The sequence below is a fragment of the Abramis brama genome, assembly GCF_963993115.1.
Source record: "Abramis brama genome assembly, chromosome: 12".
Taxonomy (NCBI): domain Eukaryota; kingdom Metazoa; phylum Chordata; class Actinopteri; order Cypriniformes; family Leuciscidae; genus Abramis; species Abramis brama.
The window spans coordinates 25,228,165-25,250,814 of NC_139974.1; the positions used below are offsets into that span (position 1 = coordinate 25,228,165).

General features: G+C 37.1%; 1 protein-coding gene across 1 annotated transcript; it reads left to right on the forward strand.

Moving 5' to 3' along the window:
* The first annotated feature begins 15,748 nt into the window (after positions 1-15,748).
* Positions 15,749-21,914, forward strand: paqr7a (progestin and adipoQ receptor family member VII, a). The gene is made up of 2 exons (XM_084130999.1): positions 15,749-15,883; positions 18,135-21,914. The coding sequence occupies exon 2, from the start codon at positions 18,230-18,232 to the stop codon at positions 19,310-19,312; it is 1,083 nt and encodes a 360-aa protein (XP_083987125.1). The 5' UTR covers positions 15,749-15,883; positions 18,135-18,229; the 3' UTR covers positions 19,313-21,914.
* The last annotated feature ends 736 nt before the right edge of the window (positions 21,915-22,650 follow it).

Below are 22,650 nucleotides of genomic sequence, written 5' to 3' on the forward strand. Positions count from 1 at the left end.
AAACACTAATTGTGTTATCTTGTTATGAATTCACTTTAATAAAGAGATATATGATGATATATGAGAGAAGCTCAATTCTAACAGCCCTGAACACAATTTACTGTGTGAAAAATAGAAGCATCTATTTCTTTGGATGTGTTTAACTGTGAATATTTAAACAATGCAATTCAATATAGCCCACTTAAACTTTAGCATTTGCAGTATCTGATCCTTTTGTAAGCTATAGATCAATTAACCTCAAGTTTTCCCTCAGTGCTGTATATGGATCGCATTGTAAGAGGATCCATCTGTACTCGGGCTAGAGGAGAAGAGAGGCTCATGGGAATGCTCTGCATCCATATGTCCTCCTCACTGGCCCCCATTAGACCTGACAGGTGATATATGGTGCGCACGGCAAAAACAAACTACTCAGCAAAAGCCAGCAGACAATGATAAACGAAGGCATGGTGACACAGATACTGTAGGCTCATCATGGCCGAGCTAAGGGAGTTCTCCTGCAAAATGCCACTTCAATTTCTGCCCACATCCAACCCAATTAGGCTAGAAGATGCAGGTATAGTGTCTACGCACATCAGCTTCATAAAGTCTACTTCCAAGATGTTTCAACTATTTTTCCCTTCGAGATTATTCCTTTTCAAGGTCATTTGTATGCATGCAATTGCAATGATCTCCAAATATTCCACCTTTTCACCTCCTAGAGTGGTTGAATGTCACAAAACCATGTCCGGGTCACATTTTATACCTAATGAATGGGTGATGAATGAATGAATGAATTTGTAATTCCCATTATTCAGGATTCTTATTACTTCACAATGCAAAATAAAAATACTAAAGTAAAATGAATGAATTAACAAATGAATGTTTGAATGAATATAATTTGATTCTTAAAAGATCCTTATTACTATAATGAAAAATAAAAATAATAAAGTAAAATGAATGAATGAATGAAATTGCAATTCGATTCTTAAAAGATTTGTATTACTGTATAAAGCAAAAAAAAAACAATACTAAAGTAAAATGAATGAATGAATTTGTAATTTGATGCTTAAAATATTTTTTATTACTGTATAATGCAAAATAAAAATACTAAGTGTAACAATTTTAAAAAAAAAATCACAGTAAGGCAGAAAAACAAATACTATCATGAATAGGATAATAATTTAATGATTTTTCTGTATTATAATTAGAATGAGATTTCATTTTTTGCATTTGGTCAATGAGACATTATTATTATAATAATTATTATTATTATATTTAACATTAATAATGGAAAAAAATAAGTTTACACTTTATTTTAAGGTGATGTATTACATTGTATTTACTCAAATAGCTAAGTAATAGTACTTACTTACTATAGAGTTTTGGTTAGGGTTTGGTTTAGAGTTAGTTACTTTATTTTATTTTATTTTGTTTGGAGCGAAATAACCCAGACATGGACTTGACTAGTTTTGTGAGATAATTTTTCACCTGAGCAGTCAACGTTAATTAGCATATATTGTTGTATGTTGTTATACTATTGAAAAAATATTTTTGTTTTTTGTAGAATCTGTCATATTTTTATAGAGTTTGTAGTATTTTTGTCATGCTGAAAATAAAGCTGAGAATAATTGCAAATAGGATCATTCTGTTTCATGTGATGACCTGTCCGGCAGAACGAGTCCCTTGGAGCTGCTGCTGCCCTTTGCTTTGAGTGATTTGCTACATAGCATTTGCTCCTTGGTGGGCGACACACAGATATCTCAAGGGGAACATCCATATTTATATGGCTTAAAATAATAAGCTTCAGCTCCAAAAGTATGACATCTGGACCATATGTAACAGAGGTTAATTTAGTCTCCCTGCTGGAGCAATGCTGTTTCACACTGATGTCTGTAATGAGCGGGGTGATCTATTATAATTACATCCTTAAGTGAGAAACAACGATAAACATGAATGAGGTCTCTTGAGAAGTGGAAGGACATATTTATAAGAAAATGTCAGCACATTATCAGTGTAATGAGGGCTCATTCTTACATGAAATGAATTTAACCCGGCTTTTAGTTTTTCGTTTAGCAGTTTATTATAGTTGGTGTATAATAATTGTAAAGTAATGCAACAATTACAAGGCAATCATTACATTTATTTCAACTTTTCATTTAAATAGTACTGGATTGTAGTAATGATTGTTGTTTTATAGCATTTTGTTGCCTATATATCACACACACACACACACACACACACACACACACACACACACACACACACACACACACACACACATACACACACACACACACACACACACACACACACACACACACACACACACACACGTCGTGGGTACTCTTGTTGTGCTTGTTGTCGCTTCTATACACTGGAAGCTTCTATCACCAAGACAAATTCATTGTGTGTATAAACATACTTGGCAATAATTCATAATCATTCTGATTTTGTACTGTTATATTGCAGTTTCATACTATTATGTTGTCAATTGCTTAATCTCGTGTCTTCAGGTCTGGTGACCTTAAATAATTATGAATAATGTTTACCCTCTCGGTAAAAATAAATAAAAGTAAACATTTAAAAATGAATTGATCAGCATGATGAAAACCACCTCGCTGTACTTATGATCAGGTTTTATAAGAGAATGGCGACCTCTAGCGGATCAATCTCTCTCTCTCTCTCTCTCTCTCTCTCTCTCTCTCTCTCTCTCTCTCTCTCTCTCTCTCTATCGCTAGGACACATTTCTCAATACTTTCAAAACTCTTCATACAGTTCTCCTTATACCAACTTTCAGCTCGGCACAGCAGTAAATGTCACATTCAAAACGCGCTAAAACTACCAAAACACTTCATGCACGTCTCTAATCAAGTCATTCTTCCCTAACACTAACAAAAGTTGTCACCCAAACACACTTTGTCACCCATAAAACACTTATAGAAAAAAAAAAAACAACAACAACTAATAACAGGCCAAACAGGAAACATTACACATTTTTTTCTTTTGCAAGATGTCTTTACAAAACAGGAATGACTGTCTCTACAGTTTTGAATTTACTGCAGTATATGGTCCATGTTTACATTACAGTACAAAATTATTCCTAAGCTTCCCCTTTTGTATAGTTGGTAATGAAATTGAAAGACTAACACCTGTGTAGGATTTCAGCTACATCTAATTGTTTTGATAGCGTTTAATCTTGTGCAATTTTGCAATTAAACATTTGCAATTTGGCCTGTAGATGTTTGTCTGAGTGAGAAAGGAATTCATGTCATTTGAAAGATGTAATTTAGTCATTTGATTGAATTTTGTGCTGAAGCAATGGAAAATTATCCTCAGTTTAGCTCACTGATGTTGTGAAGAGTTTTGAAAAGATTACCTAAATATTGAGAAATGGGACCTAGTGATTGTGTATATATATATATCAAAGCTGTAATGGAGCCCTTTCTAATATTTCTGTATATCTAATCTACAGTAGATACAAATGCTATAATCAGCTCGAGGAGAAGCATGTGGGTTTATCTAGCAAGCCTTTGAGCTGTTATAAACCTTGCACTCCTTGTAGCCCCTAAACATATTGCAGGATCCCAGGGGCCTGTACCATGATGGTAGTTGAACAAACTCAGGGTTACAGGATTAGTTTTGAGTTGACAAAACCAAACCAATCCAACCAGAAGCGGCGTGATTCACTTCTCTCTTCTGCAGAGATTAAAAAAATATTACGAATTTAAACAAATGTACACAGCAAGAAGAAAATAGCTGTCTATGAAAGAGGACAACTAAAAAAAAAGTTTTGCTTTATCAGTGCAAGTGAAAGTTGTGAAGTTAGTTTATACAGTTGATAAAGGTAGAGAGAACTGAACATTTAAGCTCACATGAAGTCATTTTATAGCTTTATCTATTGATTCTAAAGCATATTTATATTACCTTTATTTATTTATTCATTTAAACTGTACGTAATAATAAATAATAAACTAAACTTTTACATGTGTGATCGATTAAAGGTTTATCTAATATCTAAATCATACAAAATTATTATTCTAAATAAGCATTGCTAAAAGCCGGACGATTTTGTCTTTAAAAATCATTTGCTATGACCTTTAATTTGGAGTAGAAACAGGTGGAGTGACTTTATCCTTTGCTTAGCCATGGAGTGTAAGTTACTATGGCAATGAACACTGCTAAAAGCCAAACCACTTTCATGATGCCTAAAACCCAGGGTTGGCTCAAACTAAACTGAAACATACCTGGCTAGCCAGCTAAACCGGCTTCATGGTATAGGCCCCAGGTGTCGTGGTCATGGACACAGATAGGTGATGGAGTGTTTTGTAGTTTTTGAGTTCGGCCTTCCCATACAGAAAAAAAAAATATTGAAATATATTTTAAAGTGTCAAAAATATATGTGGCATATATTCCAAATACATTGAAATATATTTGCATTGTTGTTCACTTATATTTATCATTTTTAAATATATTCTGAAATATAACAAAAATATATGATGTTAAGTGTGAAATATATTTACATTTATAACATGTAATGTAAAAAATATGACAAAATATATGGTCATAAAATGTTTAGCTTGCTAAAGAAGGGTTTTGATCATAGTAATTCATTTTCCCCTATACACAACAGTAGGCTACCATATTTCACTACTGTATTATGACACACAGCTATAATAAATACTGTACTTACATTTAAATGACTGCAATGTAAAATGACAGATAGTTGCTTTCCTAGGACTATTAGGCCATATTAGGTGGCATGTACCTAACACTAAGTGCAATTATTAGATTTATTGTTGTTTTATTGACATCTTTCCTGAAGTCATTTAAATATTGAAAATATGCACAATATTTATGATGCAAGTATAACAGTGACACTCCAACAGTGAAGTGCACTTAAACAATAGATAGAACTCAGTGTCTAACACTGCATACACACACTATTAAATAACTGTATTCAATTCTGTAAAAATAGGGGAAAAAAACACTGCATTCTGTGTGTTATTTCCTACATAAAATTGTTATTTTAGGCCAATAAAGTCAGTAAAGGGGCAGCTGTGGCCTACTGGTTAGGGCTTCGGGCTTCGGGCTTCGGGCTTGTAACTGAAGGGTTGCTGGTTCGATCCCTGACCAGTAGGAAAAATGTGGGTGGGGGAAGTGGTAGAGCACTGCTCTCCCATGAAGTGGTCTATCTAAAAAATAAATTGAAAATGTGTTGTTTGTTTGTGAAAATGTTAACTTTTTAAATTTCAAAATATATTTAAAATGAAAAATTTGCAAAAGTTAAAACATATATGTAAACTTATATGAAAATATATTTACATATATTGGGCCAATTTCAAATATTTGCATATATTCCAAAAAAATATTTTGAAAATATATTTCAAATATATTTCTTTTGTGTATGGGTTGTCACCTGTGGTGCTGTAAAAGGACCCCAACTCTCCAGGGCGAGGTAGCTCAGGTTTGTCTCTACCCCTACCATAGACCCCTACATGAAGAGCATTACAGATGACATTGGGGGTGAACTCCTGCATAGCTTAGCCTTAGAGAAATAAACCCCCTCAAAGACAGAAGACAGAACCAAGACATCCAAGACAGAAATGTTGATTTTATATATATATATATATATATATATATATATATATATATATATATATATATATATATATATATATATATAAATTCAAATTCAAAATTGCTTTATTGGCATGAACTTAAATAATACAATATTGCCAAAGCTTGGAATACATAGAATAATATTAAAACATCGAAATTTCTGAATAATACAATATTATAACATAGCCTAACTTAAATTTAAATTAAAATGTAACAAATTAGAACATGTGTGAACATTTAATACCACAGTGTTTTAACACACACACACACACGCACGCACGCACACACACACATTACTGAGGGTCACTGTGGTGGACAGTAGGGAAACACACTGAGGTCAGACACAATATACACACAGAGCTACCAACTCTCACGCATTCACCGTGAGACTCATGCTATTTACACTTTTCACACGCTCTCACGCCACACATCCATTTTCTCACGCACAGAAAAATCGCGAAGCAAAGAGGACACGGAGACCGACAGACTAGACAAAGCAGGTTACTTAATGATATATAAAAAATCTCAGCTCACAGATTCTGTCAATTTTATTACGAAATTCAAACAATAAAAACCATTTTGGCGCTTGTAAATGTGACGTGACAGATCCCTAGCGGCACGTGAACCGATCATCTCTACTAATAGTAAATAAACACGAATGAACAATGTTGAAAGATACAGTAGCCTAAAACGAACTTACCGAAATGTAGGCTATATTCCTCATACATATCGATCAATCAGTGTTTTTCAACCGCGGAAAGAGGTCAATAAAACAGCTGGAGAACAATGTCACATAACATTTACCTCATTTAATGACCATAACATAGGCTATAGCACGTTAGTTGGCTAGAAAAAAAGAGATACAGAGAGTATTTTGCTAAATATGTGTACTATATATTAAATATTTATTTTATTTTTTACTTATATCATTAAATAAAGTTGTTATTATAATAAATTTATTTTTAACCTTAAATAATAGGCTACTACTATTTTTTTTTCTTGAGAAAAATGAACGCCTATCTTGTGTACCTAATATTTATCCAAATGAGTCAATATTAAATCAAATCACAAGAATTGAATTGAAATCGTGAAATTTGTGTCAAGCAATAATACAACAACGTAGCTTAGGCTGCCAGAAATTGCACCATGTAAACATTGTAACATGTTGTCACTAAACCTAATAAAATTCAGTTTAGTTACTAAAATGTTTTGACAATCACAATACACTTATTGTGATGCAAGAATATATATATATATATATATATATATATATATATATATATATTATTCTTTTTTTATTTTTATTTTTTTACATCCCCCCAGTCGCATAATTCTCACTCCAAGCTAAACTCAAAAGTTGGCAGCTATGCACACATTACACACACATTTACCTGCTGTCTCTCAGGCTGTGGCACATATCTGGCAGCCAGTGCTGCTGTCTGACCCTCTCCTTGTATCATCTTTATCTGTTCTGCTTCAGTCACGGCTGTAAAGTTCTTTATTAAGTTTTAATTTAACAGAGAATTTGTTTAAGTAGAGGTCGCTGATTGAAATGTATTTGTGTAAAGGAGGAAGTGCATCTCTGTCTTGATCTCTCCTGTCCTACAGTGAACACACACCCTTTGCTCTCGAGGTAACCTGTTTCTATGTCTGCCGGTCTCGATGGCTATACTGACTCACTCAGCCATGCTCAGGATCAGTCTTTGCTTTGGGTCTCTCACACTCTGGAGATATTCTTCCAATTCATAATTTAATTTCAGAGTTCGATATAATTCTAATTTACTTTGTGTTTTAGTTTCTGCTCCCAATGTTCCAGATATGTATTTTTAGACTGTTTGATAATTTGGTTTATTTTGATGTTTGTGTGAGAAGCAGTGCTGGTCTGAGACATGGTTAGTGTAAGTACTGTAGAGTTAGCCAGGTTAGTAAGTCTCAGAACCAGCTGACTGAGGGGACTTTTTTCGGGCTTCAGTTCTTGGGTTTGTAGTGCTTTAAAATGTAGCGATTCTGCCCTACATGCATAATTGGGTGTTTTCCTTTGTAGTTTTAGAATAATTTTGCAGAATTCTGTGTGTAGAGCTTCTGTTGGATGTCTGTCCCATCTATTGTAGATCTGATCACTGAGTGGATCCCAAACCTCACTTCCATACAGCGCAATGCGCTGAATTACACTATCAAAGATTTTACACCAGATTGGAATCGGTAATTCAATGTTTTGGAATTTTTTCTTAATGGCGTTTGAACTCTTCGAGCTTTATCTTTGAGAGCATTCACTGCCATACTGACACTCCCCGATGCAGTGATGACCAGGCCGAGGTAAGTGTACTGCATCGTGTGCTCTAGGCCGGTGCTGCCTACTGAACTAATGTCTGTGGCTTCTTCTGAAAGACCATAATGTTGGTCTTTGTGAGGTTGACTGCCAGGGCCCAGTTCTGGCAGTAGTTCTCCAGCAGGTCCAGTTGCTGCTGAAGTCCCTGTCATCACCAGGTCATCTGCATACAGCAAGAGCTTGATGCTTCTGTCCTGTAGAGTGAGTCCAGGGCCCGTAGACTGTTCCAACTGCACCGCTAATTCATTAATGTAAATGTTGAACCGCGTTGGACTCAGGCTACAGCCCTGCCTCACTCCTCTTTTCTGGGTGAAGAATTCTGTATGTTTGTTGCCAATTCGTATTGCACATTTGTTGTTTGAATACATTCATTTTATAATGTCATAAACTTTACCCCCTACCACTTTGTAAAAGTTTGTAATATAATCCGTTGTGGTTAACACTTTAGAATAATGGTCCATCATTAATAAGTAACTATGCAGGAAGTAATGCAGGACTATATTATATTACTATATTCTATATTAGTTAATAGTAGTAGCTGAAGTGTTAATGTAGTACTACTCTTTAATCCTGCATTACTTCCTGCATAGTTACTTATTAATGACGGACCATTATTGTAAAGTGTTACCCCGTTGTGCCAAATAGAATCAAATGCTTTTTTGAAATCGACAAAGCATGCAAATATTTTTCCATTTTTGGCCTGTTTTACGTGTTTATTGATTAGGGTGTGTAGGGTGTAAATCTGGTCGGTATTTCTGTGATTTGGAAAGAAGCCAATCTGACTTGGGCTCAGGACATTGTATTCATTAAGGAAGCTTATTCTATTGTTTAAAATACTGCTAAATAACTTCCCCAGATTACTGCTTACACAAATGCCTCTGAAATGATTAGGGTCCCATTTATTTCCACTCTTATGAATTGGGGTAATAAGTCCTTGGCTCCAGATGTTAGGAAAACAGCCTGAACTAAGCACTATGTTGAATAATTTGAGGACCGCCGTCTGCAGCTCAGGTGTGCTGTGTTTCAACATTTCAGCATGCTGTCAGGACCACGAGATTTCTTGCATTTTTGGCTTTTGAGTTTGTTTGTCAATTCTTCATGTGTAATTAGGAAGTCAAGTGGATTTTGATTATTTTATTGTCTCTTCATAAGTTTGTAGATTTTAAGTTGGCTGATTTCTGTGTGGATGTTGTTGAGATATTCCTCGTCATGGTAATGGGATTCCGCCGGGGGAATGTAGATGGCACAGAGATACGTGTCTGTATTGAAATGCCAATTTGGTTTAGTTTTCACCAGCAATGAAATTTTCCAACTGTAATAGGAGAAATGTGTTTGGCCAGTTCCTCCCTGTACTACACCAGAATTCCTCCCGAGTCTCGTCCACGATGGACTGTACTTATTTTAACTGAGGGCACAATTACTTCATAGTAGCCTGAGGGACAGTAGGGTAAGCGCATCATTTCGACACCAGGTTTCAGTGAGGATTATAATATCAACATCTTCGATATGTTTCAGAAATTCTGGGTCTGTGCTTTAAGAACCAAATTTTGAAGAATTAAGACCCTGAATATTCCAGCAACTTATTTGAAATGAACGCATTAGTGAGAGAGAGACAATAACGTGAAGCTAGTGTACATGTGAAAACGTACATCGCAAACAAATTACATTAGTCTACTTATTTTTTTCCTTTTTTTTTTCAATAGAGCACTGTGTGTGTTCTTATCTGTTCAGAAGCTGGTTGTACAGTGGAGGTGGAGGGTGTAGCGGGAGGCCGGGCTGCATCTCTGTGCTCTCGGTTGTAGGGATTTCTCTGGGTGTGAGGGGGTTTTCGGTTTCTTCTTCCTAAATGGCCAGATGGCCAGCAGGTGGACGTGAAGTTGGTGACTGCAGGTTTACAGGTGTGTAGTGAGCCATATAGGTGGGTGTGGATGTGGTGGATGATGTGAGATGCTTGTCCAGCCAACGTCTCTCCTCACTGGGGTCGGAGGGGTGTGTCTGGGCATTTGAGGGTGAATGGGCCGGTAGTGTTCTGGAGTCGGTAGCAGATGTCTCGGTGACGATGGGGTGCGTCCCAGGGCTGCGTCTTTAAGGGTCCTTGCAAAAATGCGCACTGCATCTCTGTGCAGGTGGAGTCCATCGTACAGGTGTTGGAGGCCGATGTGGTGGTGGTGGACCAGGTGCATGTTTGGAAGTGTAGAACATCTACGGGAAATTTCAGTGTTGATGTTGTGGATGATGAATGGTGGTGTGTCACGTCGTGGGAGAAGTGTGGAGATAATAATCTGGGATTTTTGCTGGTGATTTCTGACATTTTTCTGACAGCATCAGCAGTATTGTTGCGCAGCGAGTGAGGTTCATTTGTCCCAGTGTGGATTATGACACATGAGGGGTGTCCTGTGAAGTCTCTAATAATCTGGTGGGCGTGGCCAGTTGTGCTGCATCATTTTGCAGAGACTTTCTGATGTGGGAAGAGTTTATGTGGGTCGAAGAACTTTCCATTAGAGTCCATGAGGAGAAGAGCATCTGGATCAGGTTCTGGAGGGTGGGCAGGGGAGGTTTGTGTTTCTGCATGTGTCTGTGTGTTTGTGGCAGGCTCGCTGTCTGTGTTTGCGTAGTCTGTAGTAGGAGCTGTACTGTAGTGAAGTGTGTTGTCTTCTGTGTTTTTCTGTAACTGCTCTCTCATTTCTTGCAGCTGTCTGGAGAAGTTCTTTTCTTTTCTCTCTTTGTCCTCCACTAGCTTGCATATCTGTATGCAGAGTTTGGCTTTCTCCTTGCAGTTCTCTGAGAGCTCTGTTGAGTTCAGTGATGGAGGAGTTGGTGTCTTTTTTCAGCTGCCTGAGCTTATCTTTGAGCTCTGGAATGTAAATGTTTGTGTTGCGTGTGCAGCAAACCTAAACTGTCTCTCAGTCGACGGTCCGATGGTGAAGGTGAAAGAATCGCTGGGGCTTCCTCCTCAAAGTCTGTGCCGTTTGCATGAGGCTCGTCTCTCTCCTCCTCTACTCTAAGGGGGGAAATTGTAGTATATGGTGAGAATTGGGTTGTCTATGTCCAGCATTTCATCTTTGCATATAGTTTGTCTTCCACCTCGACCGATTCCTTCTTTAAATATGTGCTTGTATTCCTCACAGATGGCTGATTTCCATGCAGTAATCAGAGTGGTGTAGAAGATGAGGTTGTTCTTGATTCTTCTCTCATTGAGTTGAATGTAGTCAGCATAGAGAAGATCAGGGTTGTCTCTGAGAGTTTTCTCTTTGTGTTTTTTTTCCGGGCCTGTACACTTCTGCACTTCTCTGGGTAAAGCACCTCCCTGCACTCTGTCTGCACCAGGGTTGCCATGGTGATCAGACTGGGCACTGAGCCAAAACTGCAGCTAACTTTGCTTGTAATAATGAGATATGTTACCAGAATAAAGTCAAAATATACCGTTTTTGTTCAAGTTTTTTTTTGCCAGATAACGCTCACCTCTCTGTTTAGTAGCTGAAGATCTAAAATTGTGTGATATTCATGTTTTTCAGCTGTAGTTCCTTTAAAAAAGCCTTTAGCGTTTTGGAGGGGAAACTCCAGTTAGCTGCTATAGTGGTGATCCAGTAGCCAGATGCTAATCCACAGGTTCAAGTCTTCTTTTTTATTAAAATGTATTTTCTATAGGGTTAAAATCAGTCTTTACCCGAATCCAAGTTGTTCCTCTGTTGTTTTTTCTTGTTTGTTGTCGTTATCTCACTCTGTCTCACTTTTTGGCTTAATCTTTTATCATTATCAGGAGCTCATCCTTAGAGTGGCTGATCAGTGGAGCCTCCCTGCTATATATATAATGTATATGTGTGTAACTTTGCAACTACATGTCAACTGACTCTCATTAGAGTATTAGTAGACTGTCTGCTTAATATCTGCTAACACTTTATTGTGATGCTCCCCCAACAGACACTCTACTAAGTAACTTTGTAACTACATGTCAACTTATTCTAACCCTAACCCAACCTAACAGTCTACAGTTACTCTAATGGGAGTTAAGTCGGGTTCACACTGGACAATTTTGGCCACAATTTGGCAATCTGAGACAAAGTTTGTGAATCCTAAAAGACTCATCTGATCCTAGGCCAAAATCTGAAGTCTTTGATCATTAGGTTGACATGTTTGCCATCAGCCGGATAATGACCACTGCGATCAAATTTTACCCCTGACAAAATTCTGGCAGACAGAAGATTTGACGCACAGTCCTGCAGTGTCACTTTGCCTACTGTCAAATCAAAAACCAGGAGCGCAAAACCAGATCACGCAATTAGTGAGAAAACAAACAAACCACTTGTTCCACATGCGCATCATCGTTTTTTCCCCAGTTTTCTTTTTAAGAAAAGCCATGATAAAAATGAATGCTAGATATTGTTTTTGTGTGCTTAATTGCCACTTGCTTTCTATCCTTAGCAGAATGTCGAAAGTTGATCATCAAAATACAGTGTAACCACACAGGCTCTTAGTTACGCAAGCTGTATTTTGTGTGGCGTTGTGTTATGAAATGTGAAACTACAACTCATTACTATACATTCTCAGCTTTTCTGCAAATGTTTGTGTTTGCGTATACTTGCCCATGTAGGCAGCAGACATCAAGTCAAAAGTTTTGAATAAGAGCTAATATATTTGAATGTTTATTTATTTAATTATTTTTGGCTAATTCTAATAATAAGCAGTGTATTTCATCGGAACTATTGGGTGTATCTGGAATAAGATAGGTTCAAAATTCTTCTTTTTAATTTTAACCACACTATTTACTTCTGAATCAGCTCACCTGCATCTCACTTTTGCATTTAGCATTCCAGTCCAACAGATAGGTTAATGTTTTGTATTACTGTAGGCATTCTTCTCAATGTCAGTCTCTTTGATATGATTGGCTGGTGATCTTAGAGTTGAAGCGAGCAGTGCCCAGCTCAGATCTGTGGCCTCATCTAAACTAGGTAGAAAAACAAAACATTTATAGGTTAACTGATGAAAAATGTTAAGCCATGACTGACGTCTTATGTTTTACGGGCATCTATTAACAAACACAAAGCATCCTGAATATGAATTTGTTAAATGTGCACTCAGTAATCCTGAAGGAACTGTTGGATGCTGGGATGCGTGAAGCAGTATGTTTTCCTTAAACCCATCAGGTTCTGTTTTCTGAAAAGTATTGGTCACTGGAAAAGTATTGTATTGGAAAAGTATTCAGTATTGGTCTCTCTCTGGTCCTTATCCATAAATGTGTCCTTTTCCAGCATATGCCAAGCTATAGTTAACCCTGAAGTAGGATATCCTGTGTTTGATTTAGTAGACCTTTCTACTTGTCTCATGAATTAGTAGGAAATAAACATTTATCTAAGGGTGAGTGGAGGATCTTTGTTGCAACTGCACTGTAAAAAATATTGTTGGTTTAACTTTAAAAAAGTATAAGTAACCTGGTTGCCTTAAAATTTTAAGTTCATGGAAATGAAAAAAATGAGTTAATACAATGGAGATTGGTTTAATCAACAGAAACTCAAAATATGATGTTATCTGAACATAAATCATCTAAGTTGATTTGACAAAAGAAAAAAATGTGATAAATCATGAAAATATTGTTTACAGTGTATTACTAAAAAACTTTTTCAAAACAGTGCAAGCCATCTGACAAAAGATCGACAAGGAGCACATGATGTGCAAGGTTCTGGATGATTTCACATATAGTCCATCTAGCTTGCTGCAACACTGTGGTAATGCACTTCACTTCTGACATGTTCCTCTTTTTGTAAGTCAAACCCATAAGGTTCAACCACCCTCTGTACATATTTGGAAGGAATTAGAGTTGCATCATTTAGCATTGAAGTGACCAAGATCTGAGCAGAGGAAAGAAGGTTCCCTTTAAAAAGGTTCAGCATTCAGTCTACAGAAACTTGGATCAGTACATGTATTGGTGTGTCTGAGATTAAAAGAGAATCTAAACACATTTAGTCTATCCCATATAAAAAGGATTTGAGATTGTTTGAGGTACTCTGGCTCCAGTAACTTTGGAAAGAGCAAATAATAAGAGCTGCAACAGGCTGAATCTCTTGTTATGTAAAATGTTGAAGATGAAAAGGAAACAAAACAATATATATATATATCGTGCAAAAGGTCATTTATTTCAGTAATTCAACTTAAAATGTGAAACTAATATATTATATAGACTCATTTCATGCAAAGTGAGATATTTCAAAATTACTCAGTACTTGGTTTGGGCCCCTTTTGCATGAATTACTGCCTCAATGCGGCGTGGCATGGATGCTATCAGCCTGTGGCAATACTGAGGTGTTATGGAAGACCAGGATGCTTCAATAGCGGCCTTCAGCTCTTCTGCATTGTTCTGTCTCATGTCTCTCATGTTTCTCTTGGCAATGCCCCATAGATTCTCTATGGTGTTAAGGTCAGGCGAGTTTGCTGGCCAATCAAGCACAGTAATCCCATGGTCATTGAACCAGATTTTGGTTATTTTGGCAGTGTGGGCAGATACCAAGTCCTGCTGGAAAATTAAGTCAGCATTTCCATAAAGCTTGTCAGCTGAAGGAAGAATGAAGTGCTCTAAAATGTCCTGATAGACAGCTGTGTTGACTCTGGACTTAATAAAGCATGGAGGACCAAAGTCCTCTTTTCTGATGAGAGCAAATTTTCATTCTCATTTGGAAACCAAGGTCCCAGAGTCTGGAGGAAGAATGGAGAGGCACACAATCCAAGATGCTTGAAGTCCAGTGTGAAGTTTCCACAGTCTGTGTTGTTTTGGGGAGCCATGTCATCTGCTGGTGTTGGTCCACTGTGCTTTATTAAGTCCAGAGTCAACGTAGCTGTCTACCAGGACATTTTAGAGCACTTCATGCTTCCTTCAGCTGACAAGCTTTATGGAAATGCTGACTTCATTTTCCAGCAGGACTTGGCACCTGCCCACACTGCCAAAAGAACCAAAACCTGGTTCAATGACCATGGGATTACTGTGCTTGATTGGCCAGCAAACTCGCCTGACCTTAACACCATAGAGAATCTATGGGGCATTGCCAAGAGAAACATGAGGGACATGAGACAGAACAATGCAGAAGAGCTGAAGGCCACTATTGAAGCATCCTGGTCTTCCATAACACCTCAGTATTGCCACAGGCTGATAGCATCCATGCCACGCCGCATTGAGGCAGTAATTCATACAAAAGGGCCCCAAACCAAGTAGGCTACTGAGTACATATGCATGATTATACTTTTCAAAGGGCTGACATTTCTGTATGTAAAATCCTTTTTTTAATTGATTTCATGTAATATTCTAATTTTCTGAGATTTTGAATTTGGGGTTTTCATAAGCTGTAACACATAATCATCAAAATTATAACAAATAAGGCTTGAAATATCTCACTTTGCATGTAATGAGTCTATATAATATATTAGTTTCACCTTTTAAGTTGAATTACTGAAATAAATTTTGCACGATATTCAAATTTTTTGAGTTTCACCTGTATGTATGTATGTATATATATATATATATATATATATATATATATATATATATATATATATATATATATATAACCTATATGCTGCATGTGTTAAGCCATAATTTGAAGTGATCTTCTGAAGAGAGGCTTACAGAGGTGAAATTCTACATTAAAACAAAGAGCACAAAATGGGACATCTAATAAACAACAATCTAATCAGTAATTCTAACTCACGTTTTTATTGCTTTAGGTTTTTTTTATATTATGTGTCATCAAAAACAAACGTTTCAGGATAGATTATCACAGCAATGTGAAGAAATATGTTCTCTGACTGACAGCGTTTTTGTTACGTCCCATCCCATTGCAGTGCCGCCGACACAAAAGGCGTGGCTAGCGAGAAACATACGAGGAAGAGAACAGCTAGTCACTTAATATCCAGTCAGTTTCCACTCGGGAATTATTTGCGCTGCCAGATTTGCGGAAGACACCAAAGAAGGTAAATACAGACATCTGTGCTTTTCTATTCTCTGTTCGTGTTAGGAGCTGCTCTGTGGCGCATCTCATGTGCTTGTTTGTGACTCACCGACACTCACCGAGTTGTCTTAAGATTTCATTTGATTGTAATTTAGTAAATTCGGCCTCTTTTTCACGCATGAATGAAATGCTGGAATACACTATTTACGGGTGTCAAATCGTTTAGTTTTTTACCGCAAGAACCTATGATTCTAGCCTATAGAACTAAATGATTTCCATCAATATGAAGAGACTTGACTACCTGTTGCTAATGTCTAGAAAATGGCATGCCAGGTCTTATCTAATGGGTAGAAATGTCATTTGCCTCCAAATGGTTTTTTTTTAATGTTTTTTTTTTTTGTCATTTTCTTAGTAACACTTTACAATAAGATGCATAAACATTAGTTGATGCAAACTTAAAAGTTTTCTTCAGCAGCAAGTGAAGAGCTGGAAATGTGTTCAATGACAAGTTAACAGACAAGACCATGACTCTATGGACTTATTATTCATTTTAGTTTGGCCTTGTTGCCAATTTTCTTTTAGGTTCAATACCATTTACTGCAAATCACAGACTCTATTTTAAATGAATCCATGGGTTCTGTAAAGTTGCTTACAATACTACACATAAAATGTCCACGCATGAGGTATTATGAACTAGCATTTATTAATTTTTCATTGTTAGTTCATGATACCTAATGCATAACTAATATTAATTAATTTAATCTTATTGTAAAGTGTTCGGTCTATGTTTATTCTTCCTTAAGTGGAACAGAAATAGCTCTTTTCCACACAGAGAACTTACAGATATAGGAAAAAAATTAAAGTTCATATTACTCGTGCTATATAAGAACGAGTATTCTGAAACCATACATATATGGACAAACACGTGTGTGTGTGTGTGTGTGTGTGTGTGTGTGTGTGTGTGTGAATGAAATTTAGAAAAGTTGTGGTAGATGAAATAACATTTTTTCGGTAAATAACAATTTTTGTTGTCAGACAAATTGTTACAATGTTTACATCAAAAGACTTGGAATAAAGTACCTGAATCAAATGTGCTATCTTTTCACAGCTTAACAGTCTATGGTTTTATTTTATAGAAAGATTAGCCTGAACAAACTTCCTCTTGTTTTGTTCGGTTTGAACAACTTGATGGTGAGCAAACGGCAGTATATTCAGTTTTGGATGAATTTGAACCGTCATTAACTCATAATAAGAGCTTTAAACTCTAAGTGAACAATTATGTAGGTGACTTAGATGTTTCCTTTCACCAAACCCCTTAGCTCTTTGACTACAGAAACTGGGAGGGATTGAGTGTCACAATGTGGTTTCCTGTGTGTTTTTATTTCACCATGACAACTCTCAAAATATTTTTATCACGTTAATGGATATGACAGTGTTAATGTATTTGGTGGACTATCTACTTTGCAGGCTGCAGCTGCAGAGCAAGTATGGACTTATACTGCCATTAGATACACTGACATGCTGCTGTGAGCATGTAAAATGCTGCTGCTGGATGAATAATATAAATCCCATAGCAGATCTAGACAGGTGGAGCTGGAGGAGGTCGAGGAGTTCAGAGGACTAGCGAAAATTATTATATTATTTGGAGATATTATTTGTCTACTATCCATTTAATATACTTTCCAAGGTCTGTTATTACCCAATAATGACCGCCGTCAATAACAACACTGTATAACACACTGCTCATCCAGGTATTTGAAGCCAGCAATTCTTTCATGTTTTTCTCATCACATTGCAAACTCGTGCTCTCTTGTTTCATTCGAACGCAGCTGGTGCCATCTCGCATTTCTGTTACAGTTAACTTCAGTATTAATAGTACTGTGTAATATTGCAGTTTTTATATTTTTGGCAGATCAATTGTTTTAAATACTGGGAACTATACGGTTATCTGGACCACACGTGTGTCTTTTAGTCCCGTATAGTCCGTATAGTCATCCCTGTTTGGTCTTAACCCCAGTGACGGGTAGGTTTAGGGGCGGGGTTAGAGGTAGGCCATCGTATGATTGGTCTTAACCCCAGTGACGGGTAGGTTTAGGGGCGGGGTTAGAGGTAGGCCATCGTATGATTGGTCTTAACCCCAGTGACGGGTAGGTTTAGGGGCGGGGTTAGGGGTAGGCCATCGTGTGGTCCGGATAACCGTATAGTACCAAATACTGTAATGGTGTAAATATTTTTTCCCCTTCACAGATATATTTTTTTTATTGATTTCCCAGATACGCCAGTGTGTCGTCAGTTCTGGCCTGGACTATTGTGTGGCTGTCGGTATCTGGAATGTAAATTTCTATTCCACGGTACTCCAGAGATTACCATGGCAACAATCGTTATGGAGCAGATTGGCCGGCTCTTCATTAACCTGCAGCAGTTGAGGCGAGTTCCCCAGATGCTCTCCGAGGCCCTGCCTTCCAAGACCGACACCCTGTGTGACACGGAGGTGCCCCAGTTTTTCCGTGAGCGCTACATTTACTCTGGCTACAGGGCGCTCCACCGGAACTGGCGCTTCTACTTCCTGTCGCTCTTACAGCGGCACAACGAGACTATAAATGTTTGGACGCACCTAGTCGGAGCACTAGTGGTCCTCATAAAAACTGTCCAGTTATCGGAGACCGTAGATTTCATAAACGATTCTCATTCCTGGCCACTTCTCATCCTTCTCTTGTCGTCAACAGTCTACATGACCTTTAGCGCCGTGGCCCACCTGTTGGCAGGAAAATCGGAACTCTGCCATTACGCCTTCTTTTACCTGGATTATGTAGGTGTGTCGCTGTATCAGTATGGAAGCGCAGTGGCACACTACTACTATGCTATTGAAGAAAGTTGGCATGCATGTGTCCGTGGATTTTTCATGCCTATTGCTAGCTTCTTGTGTTGCCTGTCTTGCTTCGGCTGCTGTTACGGGAAGTATCGCAATTACAGCCTTCCTCCCTGGGTTCGTAAGGTAGGCCAAGTGGTGCCTTCAGCCGTAGCCTACAGTTGGGATACCAGTCCTGTGTTCCATCGTTTTATGACTTGGTTTCCTTCCTGGACGAGAGGCGATTCCAGAAGCAGCCCTGCTCTGCTTTTTCACTTTGGCCAAGTGGCTTTCTTTCTTTCCAGTGCTTTTTTCTTCACTCAGCCTGTTCCCGAGCGCTGGTTCCCAGGTCACTGTGACTTCTTAGGTCAGGGTCATCAATTGTTTCATGTGCTGCTTGCTCTGTGTACAGTCTGCCAGATCCACGCTTCATTTTTGGACTACCTCGACCGCAGAGACTTCTATGTGAATCTCCATGCTGATGGCGAGGCATTGCTCTTTTTTTTGCTCTTTATTTTAACATTCGTCATGTCTGCTCTAATCGCCTTGTTTATGCTGGTGAAAGTAAAAAGATTGGTTGACTACAGGGGAAAAACTAAGTAAAGAATAGGAATAGTTAGGTTTAGAATAGGCCATCCTTTGGGCGCTATATTATGATGGAAACAAGGGCAGTTTCTGATGACAAGGTTTATGTAAGAAAGAACATATAGCTATTAGCTAACAGTGATTCTGCACGTGCCTGGATCAATATTTTTGTTGGTTCTGTAACCACATTCCTATCAACTAATCAGAAGTGTTAAAGTTAGGGATCATGCTTTCATGACCGATGCTAAACAGTGCGGACAATCACCAGATTACAGTATGTCACTTGAACTAACCCTTTAATAACGATTTTGTAGTGTAGCCTACCTTACTTCTGTTACACACCAACCAGCAAGTAAACGCCAACAAAGCCAGCATACAGTATTTGAAGAAAATATGTAAATATTTGTTACAATTGTAGACTTGTGAGCTGTGAGTCTACAATTGTAGACTTGTAGACTTGTGAGCTTAATGAGCTGTGCCGAATATGAAGCTGCTTTGATACAATCTGTATTGTGAAAAGCGCTATACAAATATACTTGGTATTGGTTTGATTTGCTTGATGTCTGATTTTACTTGAGGTATTCTAAATTGGAGATTTTGAGTAAGGTCTTTTTTTTAACAACAGCAAAGAATGTTATAATATCAATCATCATATTTGTTATCGGGTGGTATAAAAATAACAGTTTGTCTACATTTTGATATCAGTGATAATGAGATTTTTCTACAGTGCATGTTCTATAAATATGGACAGTATTCCCAATGCATTCCCAATGCTGTGCCTTAATGAACATTTTAGAAGAACCTCAGTGATTCTATCTCACACGTCTATAGTAGATAACAGTAGTACTGTATTATTGAGATTGCTTGTGTTTGTTTTGAATGGCCAGTGCACTGATTTTCTTGATAGCATTAATGCACTTACTGGCCCCTTATTTTATTGCATTTAAGTCAAACAAACCAGAGTCTAATTACAGCATAAACCAGTATACTTAAAGGGTTAGTTCACCCAAAAATGAAAATTCTGTCAGTAATTACTCACCCTCATGTTGTTCCAATCCCGTAAGACCTTCGTTCATCTTCGGAACACAAATCAAGATATTTTTGATGCAATCTAAGAGCTGGCTCGCTCCTTCATAGGCTGCAAGGTAATTGAATCTGCCAGCCCAGAAAGGTTTGTAAAAACATCGTTAAAATAGTTCAAATGACTACAGTGGCTCAACCTTTAGTTTATCAAGCGACAAGAATACTTTTTGTGCGCAAAAAACAACAAAAATAACGATAAAAATAAAAATAACACAGAAGAAAATTAATAGTTGAATGAAGTCGTAATTTTTGCACACAAAAAGTATTCTCGTCGCTTGATAAGATTAAGGTTGAGCCACTGTAGTCACTTGGACTATTTTAACAATGTTTTTACTAACTTTTCTGGGCTGGCAGATTCAATTACCTTGCAGCCTATGAAGGAGTGAGACAGCTCTCAGATTTAATCAAAAATATCTTAATTTGCATTCCGAATATGAACGAAAGTCTTACGCGGTTGGAACAACATGAGGGTGAGTAATTACTGGCAGAATTTTTATTTTTGGGTGAACTAACCCTTTAATTTGGATGTTAAAGGGAAAGCAAAACAGAAGCACATTTATGTTTTCACCAGATCAGCATTTCTAACTTTTGTTCTCTTCTCATGTAAAAGGGACACCCAGTGATTTGGCTGTCCCGATTGGGATCCTTAATTAAATCACTAAATAATGTTCCACTGTGTATACTGCCTACTGTTTTAACCAGAGGTGTAAAGAGTACCTGAAAACCATACATAAAAGTACAGGTACCTCACAGTGTAACAAGATACAAGTTACCAATTCCAGTAAAAGTTCTAGGTCTGGTTTCACAGACAGGGCTTAGATTAAGCCAGGATTAGGCCTTAGTTCAATTAGGACATTTAAGTAGCTTTTATAAACGTGCCTTAGAAAAAACATTACTGTGTGCATCTCTAGGCAAAACAATGGCAATGACATATTTTAAGATATCTCAGTGCAAGTTGCTTTCAGTTAAAACAGCTCAAACATGCATTTTAGTCTGGGACTAGCTTAAACCTTGTCTGTGAAACCGGGGGCTAGAGTATCTGATTATCTATCTGAGAAAATTGTGAACATGAAAATGTATTGTTAAATGATTGAATTACTATTAAATACAGAATTATTTGGGAATCTGTGCACTCTAGAAAAATGGGCCCTGTATGTACTGTTACTATAAGGAGATTTTCTTTCTATATTGATTTTTCACCAGTGTTTTACTTGTAAATTGTATTACGTATTGTATTGTATTAAGTTGTGTATAGGGTTAAAGGAAACTTAAACTTAACGGAACATGTCCTGTTTTCTTACAGCATGTTATACACTTTTGCTGTTACTGTTTAAAAAAATATATGTATTATGAACCAATGCACATTTTAAATAGAAGTATGCTACATACTACTGCACATTCTTAACCTATTTCTGTCAAAAGTTTTGTAAGGGATTTCATATTTTCCAAACTCTTTGGGCCTGACTAGAACATTTTATGAAAGAAAGGCCACCTTGTTTGGAGACGGTCATGTGGTTTGATTAAATATTCAAAGTGATGCTGTACTGCCCTCTTGTGTTTTCATTTGAACTGTCATCTTTATGTTATTTTAAAATAGTTTTGTTAGCACAAATGTGGAAAGATCAGAACTTGCAGAACTTGACTGTCCCATGTGGACTGTAAAACAGGAAACCGTTGACAGTTTCCTGGAAAATTTCTGCTGGGCTGCATTTGGATTTGAGCAAACTCCACTGCAAACACACTGATAAACTTTATCTGAGGGAGGAACTTCCTCTTTAAGAATTGTTACTTGGGGTATTTGGGTCATTGTACCATACGGTGGGATTTGCATTGAATTACTTTAAAAAATGAAACTCTATAATCACACATTAATGTACTATTATGAATTATTTGATCTATTTTTACTCAATTTCATACAAGGCCATTTTAAATATCTGCAAGCTGCTTACCTACTACAGAAGTTGATTGTTCACCTTTTTTCTTGATTATTTATAATGTATTTTGATAGATTATATTTAGGAATATTGTAGTTTTAAATAATCAGTTGTTTTTAGGATGGCTATTTAAAATTGCTACCCATTGACAAAACTAACAACATATAAGATGAAGTGATAAATAAGGAGACTTTAACTTCACATCCATTATGACAGATATGCTGTTTATGGAATTGGAATGGAATTAATTTTAATAAGGGGGAGGGGGATTTAACAGAGAATATTGTATATTACAAAATACAAGTCTTTATTGTCCATAATACAGCAAAGTTGGAAACA

Excerpts from the sequence above, each read along its gene's own strand:
- paqr7a (XM_084130999.1), top strand. The coding sequence starts at position 18,230 with ATGGCAACAATCGTTATGGAGCAGATTGGCCGGCTCTTCATTAACCTG.